This window comes from Pipistrellus kuhlii, unplaced genomic scaffold (assembly GCF_014108245.1).
Source record: "Pipistrellus kuhlii isolate mPipKuh1 unplaced genomic scaffold, mPipKuh1.p scaffold_m20_p_2, whole genome shotgun sequence".
Classification (NCBI taxonomy): domain Eukaryota; kingdom Metazoa; phylum Chordata; class Mammalia; order Chiroptera; family Vespertilionidae; genus Pipistrellus; species Pipistrellus kuhlii.
In genome coordinates, this window is record NW_023425515.1 from 168,633,495 (window position 1) to 168,653,510 (window position 20,016).

Genomic DNA, 20,016 nt, shown 5'->3' on the forward strand with positions numbered 1-20,016 from the left:
ATTCTTTTACCCCCGATCTTTTCCTGGCTGGCTCCTGTCTTCAGGTCTCGGCCTGTGTGTCACCTCCTCAGAGAATCCTTACCGAAACACCCTGTCTAGCATTGCCTGCACGTCCACCCTCGGCCACTATTACATAGTTTTTTGTTTTTTAAAAAAATACATTTTATTGATATTTTACAGAGAGGAAGGGAGAGAGATAGAGAGCTAGAAACGTCGATGAGAGAGAAACATCGACCAGCTGCCTCCTGCACACCCCCCACCGGGGATGTGCCCGCAACCAAGGTACATGCCCGGGACCTTTCAGTCTCCAGACCGACGCTCTACCACTGAGCCAAACCAGTTTCGGCCACTATTACATTGTTGAATAGTATTCAAACTTATCACTGACAGAAATTACTTTATTCATTTATATGTTTACTTGTGTTTCTTTTTCTTTTCTTTTATTGATATTTTAGAGATAGAGGAGGGGAGAGGGATAGAGAGATAGAAACATTGATGAAAGAGACACATCGATCAGCTGCTTCCTGCAGGCCCCTGACAGGGGATCAAGCCCTCAACCTGGGCAAATGCCCTGACCAGAACTGAACCGGTGGCCTCTTGGTTTCTGGTTTGATACTCAACCACTGAGCTACACCAGTCGTGCTGTTTATTTGTTTTCTTAACCTCCCTGACCAGATTATAAATTTCTTGAGAGTAGTAGGAGCATTTTTGTTCTTGTTTATGATTGTATCCCTAAGTCTAGTATGAAGTACAGTAGTTGCTTAATAAATATGTTAAATTAAAACAGAGCAATATCTCCTTCATTACTTCCATCCCTATATATTATACTTAGCTTTTCTCTCTAGCTTTATTGTGATATAATTGACAAATAACATTGTGTAAGTTTAAGGTGTACAATGTGATGCTTTAATATACCAATATATAATAAAATGATTACATTACCACAATAAGGTTAGTTAGCACAGACATCACCTTACATCGTCACCTTTATGTGTGTGTGTGCGCGCGCGCGCGCGGGCATTTAAGATCTCTCTTAACAGATTTCAAGTGTACAGTACAGTGTTGTTAACTATAGAATGCTTAGCTTTGTATGTATTTTTATTTTACTTGTTGGCTACTTGAGGGGACTTTTTAAAAATTCTTGCATCTCCAAGACATACACATGGTAGCTAGCGGAATAATATCTGTATTGAATGTACGCCATTACTGGTGGGATCTGAAAATGTAGCTTGTTCACTGCATAATTGGAGCGTTGCAAGCCTCTCCAGTGACTGGAAAGACTGAGCCCCTTTCTTTATATTTTCTTTGTATTTCTTTTATCCGCCCCAGAAACCAGACACAGGAAACATCTGACCGTAATAAAATGCTAGGTTTCCTCGTTGGACAAAGTCATGTGTGGCAGTCCTCCGTTGGACTCTGGTCTGGAACTCTGCTCGGTCACCTGAATAGCACACCACATGGCCACCTCTGGCCCCTGAGCCAGGAACAGCTGGAGCCTGGGCTGCTTGAGTAAAAACAACATCTGCATCAGCCTGAGAAGTTTGATTATTCCTGCAAAACAAACTTCTCAACTTGTTGAATACTGAATTTTCTCTTTTGTTGTCAAAGTGGTTTATACCTAAAGTGATCGTACATCCTTTAGAATAAACACAAATACTAATCGGCCAAACGATTCTCAAGTCTGTGGCTTTAATGCTCAGTGACACCAAAACGTACACAAAACATGGCTATGTCACTAACTCCCTTCAGAAATTTCCGCTCTCTTGTTTGCATCTTCTGCTGCTGGAAACTCTAACTTTCCTTCCAGGAAGCCTGTCATCTGTTTGGTGTTTGCATTCCCATGTCACACTTTAAATGGATATTAACTTGTCTGTCTTCCTTGGCTGGAAGGCAAACACTGCCTCGTACTTGGCTCCCTATCGCTATTACAGCATACCTCGAAGATATGGCCGGTTCGGTTCCAAACCGCTGTAATGAAGCAACATCACAATAAAGAAGTTTGTAATCTTTTCTGCTGGTGGCAGGACTTGCCTCCAATTTGTAAAAACTAAAAAACAAAAACAAAACACAATAGCCCTTGCTGGGCAGCTCAGTTAAATCAGAGCATCTTCCTGTACACCAGAAGGTGGTGGGTTCGATTCCAGGTCAGGGTGCATGTCTAGGTTGTGGGTTCCATCCCTAGTTGAGACTGTATGGGAAACAACTGACCAGTGTTTCTCTCTCTGTCTCTCTCTCTCTCTATCTCTCCCTCCCTCCCTCCCTCCCTCCTCTCTCCTCTCTCCTCTATCTCTGTCTCTCTCTCTCAAATCAATAAATAGCACAATAAAACGAGGCATGTCTGGCACATAATAGGCACCTGATACTATTTGTGGGAAGGAGGGAAGGATTTTTGAAAAGCTCAGTCTGTTGAGGAGTTGGTGTAGCTGAGGTAGAATTAGGAGTAAGTGGCATAAGACAGGGACGCCTCAGTCACTGAGGAGGAGAGCTGCCAGTGAAAGTGGTCGAGAACCTCCCGTCCTGCATGGCGCCAGTGAATCAGGTTAAAAACCTAGAGCTGGATCAGAGTGCTTTTTTTTAACTTTTCTCCGGGTGATGTAAGTAATGCATGTTCACTGTAGAAAACTTCCAAGAGTACAGAGAACAAACACCACCTATAATTCTTAACGTTTGATAACGTCTTTTTTCTTAGTTAAGTTTTAGTCTTTTAGTTAACTCTTAGCCTTTTTTCTTTACGATTAGATGGAAAAGTTTAAGACGTTTCATGACAGCTTGTGAGTACAAAGAGGATAAAGTACCATTGGAAAAATACTTGTCACGTGCAATACAAATCTGAGATACTGTTTTTGTTGTTGTTAATCTGGGCAGTGAGCTCCACAGAAAGCCTTTCCTAATCTTCTGGTGAGTGTGATCTCTCACCTAGAAAGTTCCTTGGGCGCTTGTCTTGTCTCCCCACCTCATCTTCCCCCCGGCTCCCGCACTGATTTGTGGGAATGCTGTACCTTCCTAGGATGAGGCCAGGCTCCAACCTCTGAAGGCCAGTTCAAGGTGGACTTGAATAAGAATTTATATGGATCATGGATTTCCCCCAACCTGTGAAATATCACTCAGGCGATAGCACCTTTGAAAGAAAGCAAGGGCATTTACTAGTTTAGTCCTTTGTTTAATAGACATACTGACTACTTTCTGTGCGTTAGTCACTGAGCGCAGCATCAGAGCCTCAAAATGAACAGACAGTGCTTGTCCGCGGGGAACGTGCAGTTTATTTTTTAATTAATTAATTTATTTATTTAATATATTTTATTGATTTTGTACAGAGAGGAAGGGTGAGAGATAGAAAGCTAGAAACATCGATGAAAGAGCGTCATCGATCAGCTGCCTCTTGCACACCCCCTAACGGGGATGTGCCTGCAACCAAGGTACATGCCCTTGACCGGAATCGAACCCGGGACCCTTCAGTCCCCAAGTCGACGCTCTATCCATGGAGCCAAACCGGTTTCGGCGGAACTTGCAGTTTAATGAGAGAAAAAGAAGTAAACAAGGATTATAGCACAATATAATAATGCCACAATAGCAGCTCAGTGAGGGCCTAACGAAGAGAATGTGCAGAATTGATCAGAGGAGGCTTCAAATGAGGGATGATTGAGTTGGGTCATATTGGAAATGTGGGTGGTGGTGGTGTTTTCCATGCAAACAGAACATTATGTCCCACGTAGAAAATATGAGGCACATATCTCTGGAGGAAACGGAAGTCGTTTGGCATATCTAGAACATTAAGTATATTAGAGACAGCAAATGAGGCAAGGTGGGAAGAACTTGAATGTTAGAGCTTGGACTTTCTGTCTAGGACAGTGGTCGGCAAACTCATTAGTCAGCAGAGCCAAATGCCAACAGTACGACGACTGAAATTTCTTTTGAGAGCCAAATCTTTTAAACTTAAACTTCTAATCCCACTTCTTCAAAATACACTCCCCCAGGCCGTAGTATTTTGTGGAAGAGCCACACTCAAGGGGCCAAAGAGCCGCATGTGACTCGCGAGCCGCAGTTTGCCGTCCACGGGCATAGGCTATGGGGAACCACCGAAGCATTTTAATCCAAAGCAAAGGCACAGTCAGGGATACCTTTTAGAAAAGTCATGCATCAGTACAAAGGCTGATGGAAGTGGGCTAAGCTGAAGGTAGGTGAGTGGTTAGGAGGCTATCAGAACAGTCCCAGGAAAAATAGGCAGATGTCTAGAAACAGATCTATTGAGACAGGAAGAAAATGAGTGGTTGCTTGAAGGGGGGGGGGGGGGGGGGCGTGACTGTAAATGGGCCCAGGGAGCTCTTTAGAGGGAAAGAAATGTTCCCGGTCTTCATGTGGTGGTGGTTGCACAGTTCTGGAAATTTTCTAAAAATCATTGAATTATACCCTTAAAAGGAGTGAATATTAGAATGTGTAAATTATACCTCAATAAAACTCAGAGCGATGGTGGGGGGAGAGTCAAGGGCTTCTTTTCTGAAACAGCAATAGCGTTAAGAGGAGACAGATGTGAGAAACACTGTTAAAGAAGTAGAATTTGGGCCGAAACCAGTTTGGCTCATTAGATAGAGCATCGGTCTGCGGACTGAAAGGTCCCAGGTTCGATTCCGGTCAGGGGCATGTACCCAGTAGGGAGTGTTGCAAGAGGCAGCTGGTCGATGTTTCTCTCTCATTGACGTTTCTAGCTCTCTATCTCTCTCCCTTCCTCTCTGTAAAAAAATCAATAAAATACATTTAAAGAAAAAAAAAAGAAGTAGAATTTGTAAGCGTTAGATGTTGACTGTATCCATATGATGGTCACTTATATGTTCTGCTAAGTGTCCTCATTGTGCTTCTACAGTTTTGTAAAAAGATGTGGGTTTCAAAGCATATGGACCTGCCTTTAACTAGCAATACAGGATATCTGCCTCTGGGTTCATATAAAAGTCAGACCCTCTAGTTCTCTGCCACCCACTTCCTCATAAGCACTTGGTTGTGAGCGGGGGAGAGGGCGAGTGTGAAAGACTGCCTGAAGGACATATGGTCCATTCATTTCTCTGGGATCGTTCTTCAGTGGTAGTTACTGAGTGCCAGATCTTACCCTGGTAATGGAACAGTGAAAAAGCAAATACAGTGTCTGTCTTCATGGGGCGTATGGTCTAGCAGTGGGGATAGACGTTATTGACAGTGATGGTAACTATCGTGTCGTATTTCCACGTGCACTAGGAGAACATGGCCTGCTAGTTGAGATCTGAAGAACAATGCTGGGGTGGGGTGTGGCTACAGACACCGACCCTGTATCCATTCAACTCCATTCTTTTGTAGGGAGTGAACCCTTTGAGTGTGATTTCTTTTAAGTCTGGAGTCTCCGGGTTTTCCTGGGCCTTAAATGATCTTGGTGTCCCTTATAATTGTTTTTATTGAGCTGTACACTGGCTTTATGCCATCGTTTCTGTTGGTTCGCGTTCTGAGAAACAGCCATTCAGGAGTCACAATGACTTATTATTATAGGAATGCCATAAAAGACACAGCCTTTGACATCATGTTTCATCTCCCGTTGTGAAGGCCCCGAAGAGAAACTTCTTTCTGATCGCTGTAGAGTATTTGCTTTTATGTTTGGGTCGTTAGTTGCTCTGAAGCACCCTGTTACATCTGCTCCGGTTCTCCCCCGGGAACATTCTCTCAGCCCGGAGCGCCCCGTTCCATTCTTGGTAGGTTTAACCCTTCCTTCTCCCTCAGCTGTTCGTTCAGGTGTCACTTCTTTCTAACCAGCATCCATTCTCCTCCTAAACAGAAACGTTCACAGCACTCGTTCTCTTTTTACTCAGTTCGTTTTCAGTTGAGTGATTGGTTGTTTGGTAACTTTTTCTCTCCAGACTGATGGCAGGTAGATCCATGAGGGTAGAGACTGCGCTTCTTCTGCTTGTATCTCTAACTGTGGTACCTCACACATAGTAGATGCCCAATAAACACTTCCTGAACAGTTGAATGAATGACTGACTGTGGGCACTGAATCTTGTAAGTGTTCGTATTCTCCTTTGGCTGTCTGGGAGCGCAAGCCTCCTTGATTTTAGCTAAAGGGTTTGTATGGGTCCTCATGGCATGCATTTTGTGCACTAACATTTCCCGATTATTTAATGTTTCTCCTTTCTTTGACCTCATTTTTTAAATTCCATTGTGTGCTATAAATTCCCATGGGCCACTTTAAGCCTTTAGGAGAAAAGAAATAATAAACAATTGGAAAAGAAAGGGAGAATTCACAGGGAAATGTTAAGTGTCTAATTAGATGCAGGCGGGAAGTTTTCTTTTGCTTTTTGAAATTTTATTTTCACTGTGAAAATGCCTCAGAAGAACCCGAGGCCTCTCTCTGCCCTGAGACGTCCCTCCCTGCGGCAGGAGGCTCGGGGCTGGGCCCAGCGGGGCCTCGGGGCCTGGCGAGCGGGTGGGCACCGCAGAGGCTGTCTGTGCCGCTGAATTCCGCTCCAGCTGGTTCTCCCTGGGGGGGGGTTCGGGCAGAGCCCGTGGGAGCTTGCTTTCTGACTGTGAGAAGGAGAAAGAAATGAACTTGTCCTCTTGTGTTGCAGATTCAGTGGTTCTATCCTTTGACTCCGCTGGACACACTCTAGGCTCAGGTACCAGTTCCTTCCTTCTGTCGCCCTTTCAGCTCTGAGCACTGGCCACGTTTGAGGGGGAGCCTCAGGGGGCGGGGGCCGTCTGGGGGCGGGCAGGGGAGCACCTCAGAATTGTGGGGAACTCTCAAGGAGCCTTTCTAAGGAGTCAGGGCCTGGGAAGCAGAGGGGATGCCACACCCAGAAGACTTTGCTAGTAGCTTTAAAGTGTGCACTGCAGAGCTTGTAGGAGAGGCTCTTTCCTCACTCAGAGTGGGCCCGTTTTTTTTTTTTTTTTAATATATATATTTTATTGATTTTTTACGGAGAGGAAGTAAGAGGGATAGAGAGTTAGAAACATCGATGAGAGAGAAGCATCGACCAGCTGCCTCCTGCACCCCCCCTCCCCCCCCACTGGGGATGTGCCTGCAACCAATGCACATGCACTTGACCGGAATCGAACCTGGGACCTTTCAGTCCACAGACCGACACTCTATCCACTGAGCCAAACTGGTTTTGGCACGAGTGGTCCAGTGTTAAACACGGGTATGATTTCTGTCACGGAGAGCGGAGCAGAGGGCGCAGAGAGGTGCCAGGCTCTGGGTACGCCGGAGTAGCTAACCACCAGGCTTCCAGCAGAACGCCAGGCCGGTGAGGGCATCCCAGCTTCCTGAGGACACACGCCTCACTGCACACCCCCACGCACACCCTCCGGGAGGTGCGCTCTGGCGTGCACCTTTCTTTACTTGCGCTTGTGCCAAAACTCAGGCCGGCCGCACGCTCCCGCTCTTCCCTGAGTCTGCCGGGCAGGACACACAGGTTGGCACACCGGCCCCTGTTACACAGTCACCAGGCATGACCGTGCTGCTGGCAGTGGTTCTTCAGCTTGCTGCCCTGGGATCCCCGTGGGAGCCCCGGGATGACGTTCCTTTGTCAGAAAAGCATCTCCGCATTAAGTCCGTGTGTAGTTGAAGATGGTGGTGGGTGCTGCCTTGCAAACAACAGTGTTACTTTGCCGGCCTACTGAGAACAGTTCAGCCTTGGATGCAATAGATACGTGTTTCACAAAGCAGCCACCAGGCTCAGGCAGTTGTGGCGGAGAATGTGGTCACAGCTGCCGCTGTTCACTGAGGACCCCCTGTGAGCCCACAGTGTGCTGAATGCTTCACACACATCTTGCAAGGTAGACAACACATCTTTAGTTATAGATAAACTGATGCTTAAAGAGTGAAGCAGTCTGTCCGGCTCTGGAGCCTATACTCTCTCCTTTGCCATTTTTTTTTTAAACAAGTTTTTATTGATTTTAGGAAAGGGAAAGAGAGAGGGATAGAGAGATAGAAACATTGATGAGAGAGAAACATAATCAGTTGGCTGCCTCCTGCACGTCTTCTACTGGGGCCCGGCTGGGAATCGAACCAGTGAGCTCGTGGTTCATGGGTTGATGCTCAACCACTGAGCCACGCTGGCCAGGCTCTCCTTTGCCATCTTGCAGTCTCATGCCTGATATGCTTGAGGTGTCCACGATCAAAATGTCGAGACAGGTGAAGTCACTTTAAGACAAAGTGGGCAGATAATGGTTTTATTCACATAGGAAATAGTAATCAATTTTATTACATTCAAGTTAAGAACTTCTGTTTAGCCGAAACCGGTTTGGCTCAATGGATAGAGCATCGGCTTGGGGACTGAAGGGTCCCGGGTTCGATTTCGGTCAAGGGCATGTACCTTGGTTGCGGGCATATCCCCAGTAGGGGATGTGCAAGAGGCAGCTGATCGATGACTCTCTCTCATCGATGTTTCTAACTCTCTATCTCTCTCCCTTCCTCTCTGTACAAAATCAATAAAATATATTAAAGAAAAAAAAAAAAGAACTGTTAATTGGAAGATCCATGAAGAGTGAAAAGGCAATCTAGAGTGAAAAGAGATATTTACAGCACCAATAACCAATCCAGGGCTTGTTTCCAGAATAAAGAACTACAAAAATCAATAGGAATAAAGAAAGAATGCAGTATAGAAACAAGCAAAAGAACGAATAGGCACTTCACAAAAGTGGAAATCCAATGGCCAATAGGCCTATGGAAAGGTATTTGATTGAGTCAGTATGTAGGGGAATGCAAATTAGAATTATAGTGAGATACTATGACACATATACCAAAATGGCAAAGCTTGAAAGGCTTGATGTTTCAGTGTTGGTGACGATGTGGTACAGTGGAAACCAAGTTTCTACTGGAAACTGAGGTCAGAGGATAAATTGGTTACAACCGCTCGGGAAAAGACCAGCTAAATTTGAATATACCCCGTGACTTGGCAGTTTCTCCCCTAGATATGTTGCCTGCATGAATGATGCTTATATCCACACCAGGGCATATGGTCAAGATACATGTACGAGTATAAGAATCTGTCTCTGTCATTGAATGCAGCTACAGGCCTGGACATAAAGCATTTAGCAGCTATTTGAGGACTCTCAAGTATAAATAGTAGCAGATAGATTAGGGGGAAAGACACTGGCAGTGAGTTTCTCATTTTTCTTCTGGGTCCCATGTCATGGACTTGAGAAAGCCCAGCACCCCGCAGTGGACACCAGGGCACAGAGAGAATTCCGGAAGACCTCTGGCTGTGACTGTGGGGCAAGAAAGGGGCTCTAAGGCTTGAACAGAGGAGGAAATCCGAGGTTTTTTGTTTTTTAAATATATATGTTTTTATTGCTTTCAGAGAGGAAAGGAGAGGGAGAGAGAGAGAAACATCAATGATGAGAGAGAGAATCATTGACCAGCTGCCTTCTGCATGCCTCCCACTGGGGATCAAGCCTGCAACCAGGCATGTGCCCTGACCCAGGATCAAATCCTCACCTCCTGGTTCACTGAACCACACCAGCCGGGCCTAAGGTTGTTTTTTGCTCTGTTCTCTCAGGCCTGGTTCCCAGGCAGTCCCACGGTGGTGTGGAAGTGCCCGTGGCAGCCATGGGGCCTTCAAGCATCTAAAACAGGGAGGGAAACTTTCTCTATACTTAAAGGAGCTGTAACCTTAAGAGGGTGACATGAAATCTGATTGCTCTTTCTCTCTCTGCCTTCTTGCTGCCTGCCCCAGATTTGGGTATAATTCAGGAAACAGGTGGCAGAATATGGTAACGAAAATCCCAGCTTTCTTGCCAGAGGGGAAGGGGAAGCCCAATAAATTGGAAGGTACAGGAGGAAACAGAGGGAGGATATCAGGAAAGTGACTCCAGGAAGCTGTTGGTGAACTTTCAGGCTCACCCCTGAGCTGTGCATGTGATTCTAAAGAGGCATTTGATTCTAACCAACCTGACAAAGACCTCGAGACCTGAACTTAGGAAGAGGCCACGGCCTGAGTCCCAGAGTGGACCAAAGGCTGGTGGTGCATACGGAAGCTGCACCTGAACAGGTTTTGAAAATGGAACTGATATTGAAACCACAACCCACAGAAGGCTGGTCAGAACTTGCCACCTAAATCCAACCTGGTTGGTTGATAATCTGGTAAAACAAAAAACAACATTCCCCACTAGATTTAAATAAGAACTAAAGTTGCATAACGTAATATTCAAAATATCAAAAGTTAATCATCCTATGAAGAACCAGGAAAATCTCAACTTGCATGGGAAAGACAATCAAGAGATGCCAATGCTGAAATGATACAGATGTTGGAATAAGCCAACAAAAACTTTAAAGTAGCTATTATAAAAATGCTCCCAAAACTAAGGGCAAACACTGTTAAGATGAATGGAAAAGTATAGTGTTAGCCAGAAAAGAAAAAAAAGAACCAAATAGAGATAGGAAAAAAATACAATAACCAAAATTTAAAAAATTCAACTGAATAGGCTCAATAACAAAATGGAGATGACAGAGGAAAGTATCAGTGAACTTGAAAATAAAGCAATAGAAATAACCAATCTGAACAACAACAGCAGCAAAAAGATTTAAAAAGTCGGACAGAGCCTTAGTGACTTGTGGAACAATATCAGAAGGTTTCCCATCTGTGTCATTGGACTCCCCAAAATAAAGAGTGCCGTACAGAAGAAATATTTGGTGAAATAATGGCTAGAAACTTCCCACATTTGTTGCCCAAGTGGGGCTTATCCTGGGAATGAAAGGTTTAACATTAAAAAAAGAAAAATCAGTCAATGTAATCTAACATATTAACTGTCAGAACAAAAACAAATGGTCATGTCGATTGGTGAAGAAAAAGCATCTGACAAACATATACTTAAAAACAAACACACACACATGAAAAACTCTCAGCAAGCATAGGAAGGAACTTCTTCAACCTGCTGTAGGGCATCTACAAAAAGCCTACAGCAAGCATCATGCTTAATGGAAGTCCTCACCAGTAAAATAAATGAAAAGAATACATTATTGGAAAGAAAGAAATAACATTAGCCCTCCTCCTGGGTGACATGATTGTTTACATAGACAATCCCAAGGAATCTTAACAAAAAAAGCACCACCCATCAACCTCCTACAGCTAATAACTGAGTTTAGCAAGATGACAGGATACAAAGCCCAAACACAAAAAAATTAATTGTATTTCTATATACTAGCGATGAACAATTAAAAATTGAAAATTAAAATTTTTTTTTTAAAGTATCCCCCCAAACCAGAATACTTATGTATGAATCTAATGAATTGTGTAATATCTGTAGGTTGACACTTGTTCCTTCCCCATTTTTTCTTCCTTATTTACTCAACTCTTGAAGCCACGACCTAGGAGTCTCCTGGTGACTCCTCTTCCTCACCCCTTTCTGCTTTTTAACATCTTCACAGGGTGTCCTTGAGCAGCCTTTCTTTCTGGCAGCCCTGTCCAGGTTACCGTCCTCTCTCCCTTAGACAGGTGAACATTCTAACTGGTTGGTCTCTCTGTGTTCATTTGTTGCCTCCCAGCAGTCCATTCTCCACGTTGTAGCCAGAGTGATCATTTAAAAATGTAAATCAAATCATATCCTGTTCACACTGAGATCTCTCCAGGGACTCCGCGGTTCCTTTCCAATAAATCCAAACTCTGTGGCCTGCAGGGCCCTCCCTACTTGCTGGCTCCCACTTCAGTATCTCTCTGCGTTATCTGTTTGCCCCTACCGACCTCAGCCCACATGGGCACTCCCTCCCGCCGTTCCCTGACTCTGCGGGGCCTCTTCCTGCTCAGAGTGACTGGAATGGTATGGTAACTTCTCCGGGTCTAACATGCCTCGGGGTCTTTGTGGTCACTGTCTCCTCTCCCTAGAATGCTCAGATCTCCTGCTTTGCCTGACTCTCAGGTTTCTGTTCAAATGTCACCTCTGCGGGAGGGCCTTCCCAGACCTCTTTATCTGAAAGTCATCTGCTTTCTTGACACCTAGACTTTCTCTGAGAAGGTAGGTCTTCATTCCTTCTTGGCCCTCATCCTTCCTTCAGGTGACCTGTTTGTTTACTGTAGACTGGAATGGAGGTTTCCATTTGGCCAGGGACCTTGCCTCGCTCGTTCATCACGGTGTCCCTGGTACTTAAAACAGTACTAGTACATAGTAGTACCAGGAGATACTCAGTAAATATTTGTTGAATGAAGAATAGAAAAATAGAAACAATGATCTCCATTGCTTAATGAATAAAAAAGGATTACATACATAATAGCACACCCATGTAGTGGAATACTATGGGGCCATTGAAAATGATGCGATTTTATTTTTATTGACACAGAAGAGAGTATTGTTGAGCGAACAAAACAGGAACAAACCATGTATATCGAGGCCACATGCAAGCCAAATTATATATGCACCTTCACACATGAATTTTTAGAAAGAGATTTTTGGGAAGATGTTCACCAAAATGTTTGTAGCGATTAACCGTAGGTAAGAGTTTCACTTAATTCTTTGTGAGCTTTTTACATTTTGATTTTTACAGTAAGCATGTGTTGCTCCTATAGCTGGGAAAAATAAAATCATTTTTGCGCCGAAACCGGTTTGGCTCAGTGGTAGAGCGTCGATCTGCGGACTGAAAGGTCCCAGGTTCGATTCCGGTCAAGAATATGTACCTTGGTTGCGGGCACATCCCCAGTGGGGGGTGTGCAGGAGGCAGCTGGTCGATGTTTCTCTCTCATCCATGTTTCTAGCTCTCTATCTCTCTCTCCCTCTCTGTAAAAAATCAATAAAAAATATATTTTAAAAAGATAATTTTTGCCTGGAGAGAGGGACACTGTCTTGTTTTATGTAATAATTGCTTGGTGGTTATTTATACTTACCTACCTACTAGGAGGCAAGCTCCATGAAGTTTAAGGTACAAACTATTTCCTGGCCCTGCTGTTCGTTGTTGTTTAATCCTCCCCGGAGGATATGTTTATTGATTTTTTTTTTTAATTCCTATTTAGAGAGAGGGAGGGAGAGAGAGAAACAGAGAGAGAGAGAGAGAAACATCGATTGACTGCCTCTCATATTCACCCCAACTAGGGACCAAACCTGCACCGAGGTATGTGCCCTGGCTGAGAATTGAACCAGGACCTTTCAGTGTACAGGATGAAGTTCCAACCAACCGAGCCACACCATGCAGGGCCCAGCTGTTCTTTTGGCATGCTCTCCCTCAGAATTCTCCTGCAGGGTGCCCTGGCATGGTCTGGACACTTGATAATCGCGAATTGAATTGAATTGAAATCACTGCATGCCCAGCTCTGTTTCCCCAGGATAGAGGGGATTTGGGGCATGGCCACTTTGCCTTCACTGGGCTTCTCCCCTCGCTGCCCATTGGCCCCAGCAGCGTCTCCCTGCAGGAGAGCTGTGCGGTGCTTGGATGGGGGGCTCCTAGTCACAGGGGACCCTGTCTTACCGGGGACTCCTTGCTGGGCCTCTCCCTTCCCCCACGCCCACATCCATCGCTTGAGGCTGGGTTTCGGTTTCTGAGCCTCCACGTTTTTTTTTACTAGGTCAGTTAGTTTAGGTCAGTGGATTTTTCTGTGTTTATTTTATAAAACCGCTTTTCCTATTTTAGTTTGTCTTTGATTAATTGATCCTGCGTTATGATTCATTTCCCTGCCTTGAGATGATGTGGGAGCTGTTTGCACTTTGGCCAGCCCCTCAGGCCCCTGTGGGCTCCCACAATTCATGCGTGGGCAGGACGAGGGCCTTTTGACAGCACCCTGGGGTGGGGGTGGGCGATAGACAGGAGGCGATTGCTCTCATGGGAGCCGCTCTTGTAGTATTCGGGTCCCCTTTTCTTTGCTCTGAGTGTCCGTGCGGCATAACGTAAAGATGCTCCAGAGTCAGACCCGGGCTGCATCAGCAACATCCCAGCTAGCCCACTTACTGGTTGGGAATAGTGAGCGTGCTGTTTCCCCTCTCTGATTCTGTTTCCTCATCTGTAAAATGGAGACAATATCTACCTCACAGGGTTGTCAGGAAACTGAGAGTGTAGGCGGAGGTCCTGAACAAACAGCGGTTCCCCTTAGTTTTTCCCCGTGTCTGGCATGTCTCACAGGCCGTTTGTAACTGTCTCCTCCACCCCAAGCCATGACGTGTATTGCTTATGTTTAATACAGCTCATGACCTCCATTAGAGACTGCAGCGCCGTTTCTCCAGAAACGAGGGACCTATTTTGGTGAAGAACGGTCCTCATTCTTTTGCCCTATGCCCTTGGCACTTAGCAATTCATCAGAGACCTTTTTCAAGAAAATGGCCTTTCCGGGCTCCGTGTATTCCGGTATGAAGCACTGCAGCTTTCCGGTAGAACGAAGTCCGTAGTTTTAGTCCATAAATGAAACTTCATACATTTCAGTACGAGTCTTCAGCCTGGTCTTCGTGGGACACACTCACTGTCGTCAACAGCAGTGGTTATTCAGTAAGCGCCTGCTTCGTGCAGAAGCACAGTGATGGGAATTTATGGTGGTTCTTTTTTTTCTTTCTTTTCTTTTTAAAAAAAAAAAATATATTTTATTGATTTTTTACAGAGAGGAAGGGAGAGAGACAGAGACCTAGAAACGTCACCAACCAGCTGCTTCTTGCACACCCTCTACCGGGGATGTGCCCGCAACCAACATACATGCCCCTGACCAGAATCGAACCTGGGACCTTTCAGTCCACAGACTGACGCTCTACCACTGAGCCAAACCGGTTTCGGCTATGGTGGTTCTTTTTAAAAATATATATATTTATTGATTTTTTACAGAGAGGAAGGAGGAGGGATAGAGAGAGAAACATCGATCAGCTGCATCCTGCACACATCCCCCTGGGGATGTGCCCGCAACCAAGGTACATGCCCTGACCGGAATCGAACCTGGGACCCTTGAGTCTGTAGGCTGATTCTCTATCTACTGAGCCAAACCAGTTAGGGGTTTGGTGGTTCTTGAGAACAACAACAAAAAAAAACAACAAGCAAAAAAAAAAACAAAAAAAAGGAAGTAGATCCCTGGGGACCAAAATTGCCAGTAGCACTGTTGGCTCATGCCGTACACACGTAGTCCCTGAAATTCCATTTTGGGACTCAGTGGCATGAAGTTGAGCCTAGAATAGAACACTGGGCTCAGGGAACTGCAGGGTCTCCTTTCATCCTGGAATAGGATCTCACCGTTACCGTGCTCCCTGCTGGTGACACACGAGAGCATCGGTAAAAAGGGGTAACATTTTACACCACGCCGAGAGGAGCAGGAGGGGACTTAGGCTATCTAACGAGGGCATCGTGAAAACATTTCTAATCTTCTGTACATTGTAGAATTATGAGCAAAATGCAATACAAAGTTTTACAGAGCATATCAAGTATTGAATTAAAAGCTTATTTTCATATTCCTAAGTTTGTATGTCAGGTTTTTTTGCCTCACAGGTGGTCAGCTTTCATAAACATTCATATGAAAATGTCAGTTTTCATATGTGCTTGAAAAGAATGTTCATTCTGTATTTGTTGGATGTAAGGTAATCTCTGTCAGTTCGTTCACATTTACTGATTGCCTGTTCAAATCTTCTGAATTCTCACCGACGGTAAGCCAGGTTTTTCAGTGGTGTATGTGTTTCCATTGTGATGACAGGAAACCCATTGTGTATTCTTGTTGTAATTCTGTTAACTTCGCCTTATATACGGAGTAATTTCATTATTCGGTGCATACACACTTTAGTGCATGGCCTCCTTTTATTTATGTCCAATTTCTGAACCTCTTAGGAGTTTACGTCACTTAGGACACCAGTCTGTCCCTTGAAATGGCAACGGAAGAGTTAGTGATTAATTTAAAAGACTTTAGCATTTTATGCATTCACAGGCCTGACTCGATGCAGGCGCAGAAGGAGAAGAGCAGAGGTTTGCATCATGGATGCCACTTCCCACCTGGAGCCAGGCAAAGGACACACATGTGCTCCTCACTCGGGTTTTGTTCATGCTGGGCTTTCCAGCCTGGCTGAGACAGGAAGCCCAAACCACCAAACTAAGTATCTCTCTTCCCTGCGCGGCTCCAGGCTTGCTGAGTGGACACCTGGGAGTAGGGTCCCCTCGGGTGCTGGGAGAGCGAAGGGCACATTGGTGCACACTGCCAGGACCTGGGAGTCCCAGAGGCTTCTGTTCTTACCACAGATTGGGATCAGCGACTGCCAGGGAGACCCGGGCTTTACTGCCAGCTTCCCCGGAGGAGAATTGTCCCTGAAGTTGATATGCTCCAAATAGCATTTCCACTGGATAAGCTGACCTCACATCAAGAACACATTTGCACACAGGGGGGTGCTGTGGGGTCCACAGCCTTGCCCAAACCCGACGGTAAGAGGCTCTGCCCTGCACTCAGAGCAGCATGCCTGGGCCTTCCCGATTGCTTCTGCTCGGGTTCACATGTGAGATTAGACTTACACCGAAACCCGTTTGGCTCAGTGGATAGAGCCTCGGTCTGCGGACTGAAGGGTCCCAGGTTCGATTCCGGGCAAGGGAATGTACCTTGGTTGCGGGAACATCCCCAATAAATATATATTAAAAAAAAAAAAAAAGATTAGACTTCCGCTTTCCCCTGGCTGGGGACTCGGTGAGGAACCGCACAGGTTAGGCCGTCAGTAACAGCTGTGAACATGTGGCGTGTTCAGTAACAGCTTCTGAATATGAGAATAGAGTGCTTGTCAGGTAAAATCCCTGCTGTGTTGAAGATGAGGCAATTGCTGATTACACAGGAGCCAAGTCTCGGTGGAGCCGGGACCGGTTTGGCTCAATGGATAGAGTGTCGGCTGGGGACTAAAGGGTCCCAGGTTCGATTCCCGTCAAGAGTGTGTACCTTGGTTGTGGGCATATCTTCAGTAGGGGGTGCGCAAGAGGCAGCTGGTCAATGACTCTCTCTCATCGATGTTTCTAGCTCTCTATCTCTCTCCCTTCCTCTCTGTATAAAATCAATAAAAAATATTTATATTTAAAGTCTCGGTGGAGAAAGTGAAATTTTAGGCTTTAATAAACGATGGGAGGGAATCACCATGGAAAATTTGGAGTCATCAAAAGGGAATCACAGCCCAAGGTGGTTTGGCTCGGTGGCTAGAGCATCAGCCTGTGGACTGAAGGGTCCTGGGTTCGATTCCAGTCAAGGGCACATGCCTGGTTCTGAGCTTGATCCCCCAGTAGGGGGTGTGCAGGAGGCAGCTAATCAGTGATTCTCTCTCATCATTGATGTTTCTCTCTCGCTCCCTTCCTCTCTGAAATTAAAAAAAATAAGTAAAAGAGGACATAAACAAGAGATGCACACTACAGACTCGTGAGCAACTAATGGCAGAAATGCATTAAGTCCCAAACATTTGGTGATGGGCGGACAGAGAAGGTGGTGTGTGTTCACCATTCTTTTCACACGGCAAGCACAATGTTAGCGATGATGCCTCGGCAGAAATTCTAGCCGCTGGGGGAGGAACACGAGTCAGAGTCTGAGAAATGTATAATTCCGAACTGGAGTTTTGGGGCTCGGCTGATCGGGCCATCTGGGTGAGGAAACAACTGGAAGTCGGGGGAAGAACCACCAGGAAGGAACAGACAGAACAATCCCGGCAACAGAATTCCAGTCACTCTTAGTCATCCCTGAGCGCTCTGCCCCGGCCCTTCCCGCACTTTGGATAGATGTACCATTCAATCATCCTCTGTGCTGAACGTGGAAGCATTCGAGGGGATAAAGCACAGACAGCTTCACTTTGTCTCCCTCGGTCCCCTTCAACTGTTTTCAGCGTAGGAAGTCCAGAGAATTTTTGTTACCTTTGAGATAAGAAGAATCCCATGGTCATCACATGGAGTCACCAAGCCCAAAATTAGAATGACCAGGCGACTGTAATCGTCATAGCTTTCGATTTATTATGATAACTTCCCCTCCTCGCATTAGGGCTTAGTTACCAGTGGTGCCTGACCCAGGAAAGGGGTGTACCTGTTTCTCCTTCCACTCCTCCCCCGTTGCTGGCTCCTGTTCCTGGCCTCTGGAATTGGTGGGGAAAGGAAAGAGGGCAGAGAAGACACAAGCCTAGTGCTGACATTCTCTGAACTGGCTTTCCTTGGGGTGTTCTTGTAGGCGTTTCGGACCCTCTCCCCCCCCCCCCCCCCGCCCCTCCAAGCAGGGACCTCCCCTCTGCAGTTCCCGATGTGGGTAACGCACGCACCGAAGCCTTGTCGCTCGCTCCCTCTGCAGCTCCTGGGCCTCCCTATGTCTTCCCCCGTTACTCTCGCTGAAGACCTGTCTACCCACCGGGCAGACCTTTTGAAAAGGACCTCAAACAACCCCACTAGCTCGTTCGTGCATCCTTTTCTGCAGTGAATTCTGGCGGTGCCTGCCAGTTCCAGTGCAGGCCCTCCTCCGCAGTCAGCTCGTCTCGCGGGCTTCATCCTCGGCAGGTCGAAGCCAGGCGGCCAGCCGTCCGCTGTGTCCCCTTTCTTCAGTGGTTGTGTTCAGCTTCCCTCACCGGGCCTGGCTGAGTCACATCTGTCCATTCTGCCCCTTAGGAGCGGTGGCGTTCATAATACTGCTCTCTCCAAAGAAACTCTTCATTATCCTTTCTCCCTTCATCTCACAGCCAGTTACTTTTACACCTGATGTGGGGAGGGCCTTTGGAATTGAATAGCAAGTATTCAGGCATTTCCTTTGAAAATTTGCATCTTAGTCTAGCACCCTACTGTAGTGTCTGAAACTCACCCATTCTAGAGGCTTGGCTGAAACTTTCTTTTTGGCGTCTGGGTAGACTAATTTGCTTTGGCTTTGTGAACATTGTGGCCAAATAATCCTGATAACAGTCAACAAATATTTGCTGACCAGGTGCTGCGTGCAGCCACAAAGAAGTGCTTCCAGCCCGCGTGCGCCGAGCTGCCCCCTGGGACAGACCTTGTCAGTTGTTAGCCTGCTGGCTGTGTTCTGCCCATGGGCATATTCCCAGCCTTATAATCTTTAAATTCCCCTTGCATCTGTTGCCAGTATTTACAAACGGAGAGATTTTTATCTTGAAAGATCCAGATTCTTGGCTTTGAAAAAAACAGAAGATGTGGCATTGCTGGGCCCGTATCGCTGCCTGGCAGAGTTCGCTGTCAGCTGGAGCGGGTCGAAGCTGCCACTTAGACAAGGCGTGTGGTCTCCAGATGGACACCCTTCCCTCTTGGCTGAAGCCAGTGTCAGTTCCCACTTATCATCATTGAGCCACTCATAAACCTTTTCTTAATTAAAGAGTAAATGAAATGTTTCTGGTCATCGTGTCTCTTAAGAGAGCCGTGGAAGGGACGTAATTTCTTTAGAAATGCATATTAAACATTTAAGAACACTTTGCAATTAATGTGTGTGTGTGTGTGTGTGTGTGTGTGTGTGTATAAAACACAACTTAAGATGCCACGGAAAAGTAAACCACTGATAAGATTACCATACTGAGCCAAAACCGGTTTGGCTCAATGGATAGAGCGTCGGCTTGAGGACTGAAGAGTCCCGGGTTCGATTCCGGTCAGGGGCATGTACATTGGTTGCCGGCATATCCCCAGTAGGGGGTGTGCAAGAGGCAGCTGTTAGATGACTCTCTCTCATCGATGTTTCTAACTATCTCTCTCCCTTCCTCTCTGTAAAAAATCAATAAAATATATATTTAAAAAAAAAAGATTACCATACTGAAAATATGTGGTTTAAATAAGACATTTCAACAATTTTATTTTAATGCAACCAAAATAAAAAATGTGAGCTGCTATAGGATGGTATTACATTCTCTAACTTTCCTCGTTTATCTCATGTTCTTCCTTGGCCCCTGGCATTTGAGTTTGCAACAGGGAGAAACATTCTCTGGGCTCTCCGGAGGGAATCAGCCGAAGTGTGGATTCATCCTCCATCCGGCGGGCCCACGGGGGTCAACGCTCCCGTCTGAGGAGCAATAGCAGGACAGTTGCCACAAGGTTGTGATTTCCTAGGGGAAAGCGACAGGTGTTCGGCAAGTTAATGAAATTATCTTTTCCATGGAATGATTCAACAGGATTGTTGAGAATATTCAACTTTG

The 20,016-nt window shown here is 45.8% G+C and overlaps 1 protein-coding gene across 6 annotated transcripts in view; it reads left to right on the plus strand.

Annotated features, from left to right (window-relative positions):
• The window catches only part of ST3GAL3 (ST3 beta-galactoside alpha-2,3-sialyltransferase 3), a 169,386-nt gene that overhangs the window by 49,080 nt on the left and 100,290 nt on the right, over nt 1-20,016 (plus strand). For 3 of the 6 annotated variants that reach the window (XM_045584725.1, XM_045584728.1, XM_036446512.2), the window contains exon 3: nt 6,582-6,629. The exons of the other annotated variants lie outside the window; for them this stretch is intronic. In XM_045584725.1, the coding sequence (XP_045440681.1) occupies nt 6,582-6,629 (48 nt within the window). The remainder of the gene's footprint in view (nt 1-6,581; nt 6,630-20,016) is intronic. 6 annotated transcript variants of the gene reach the window in all.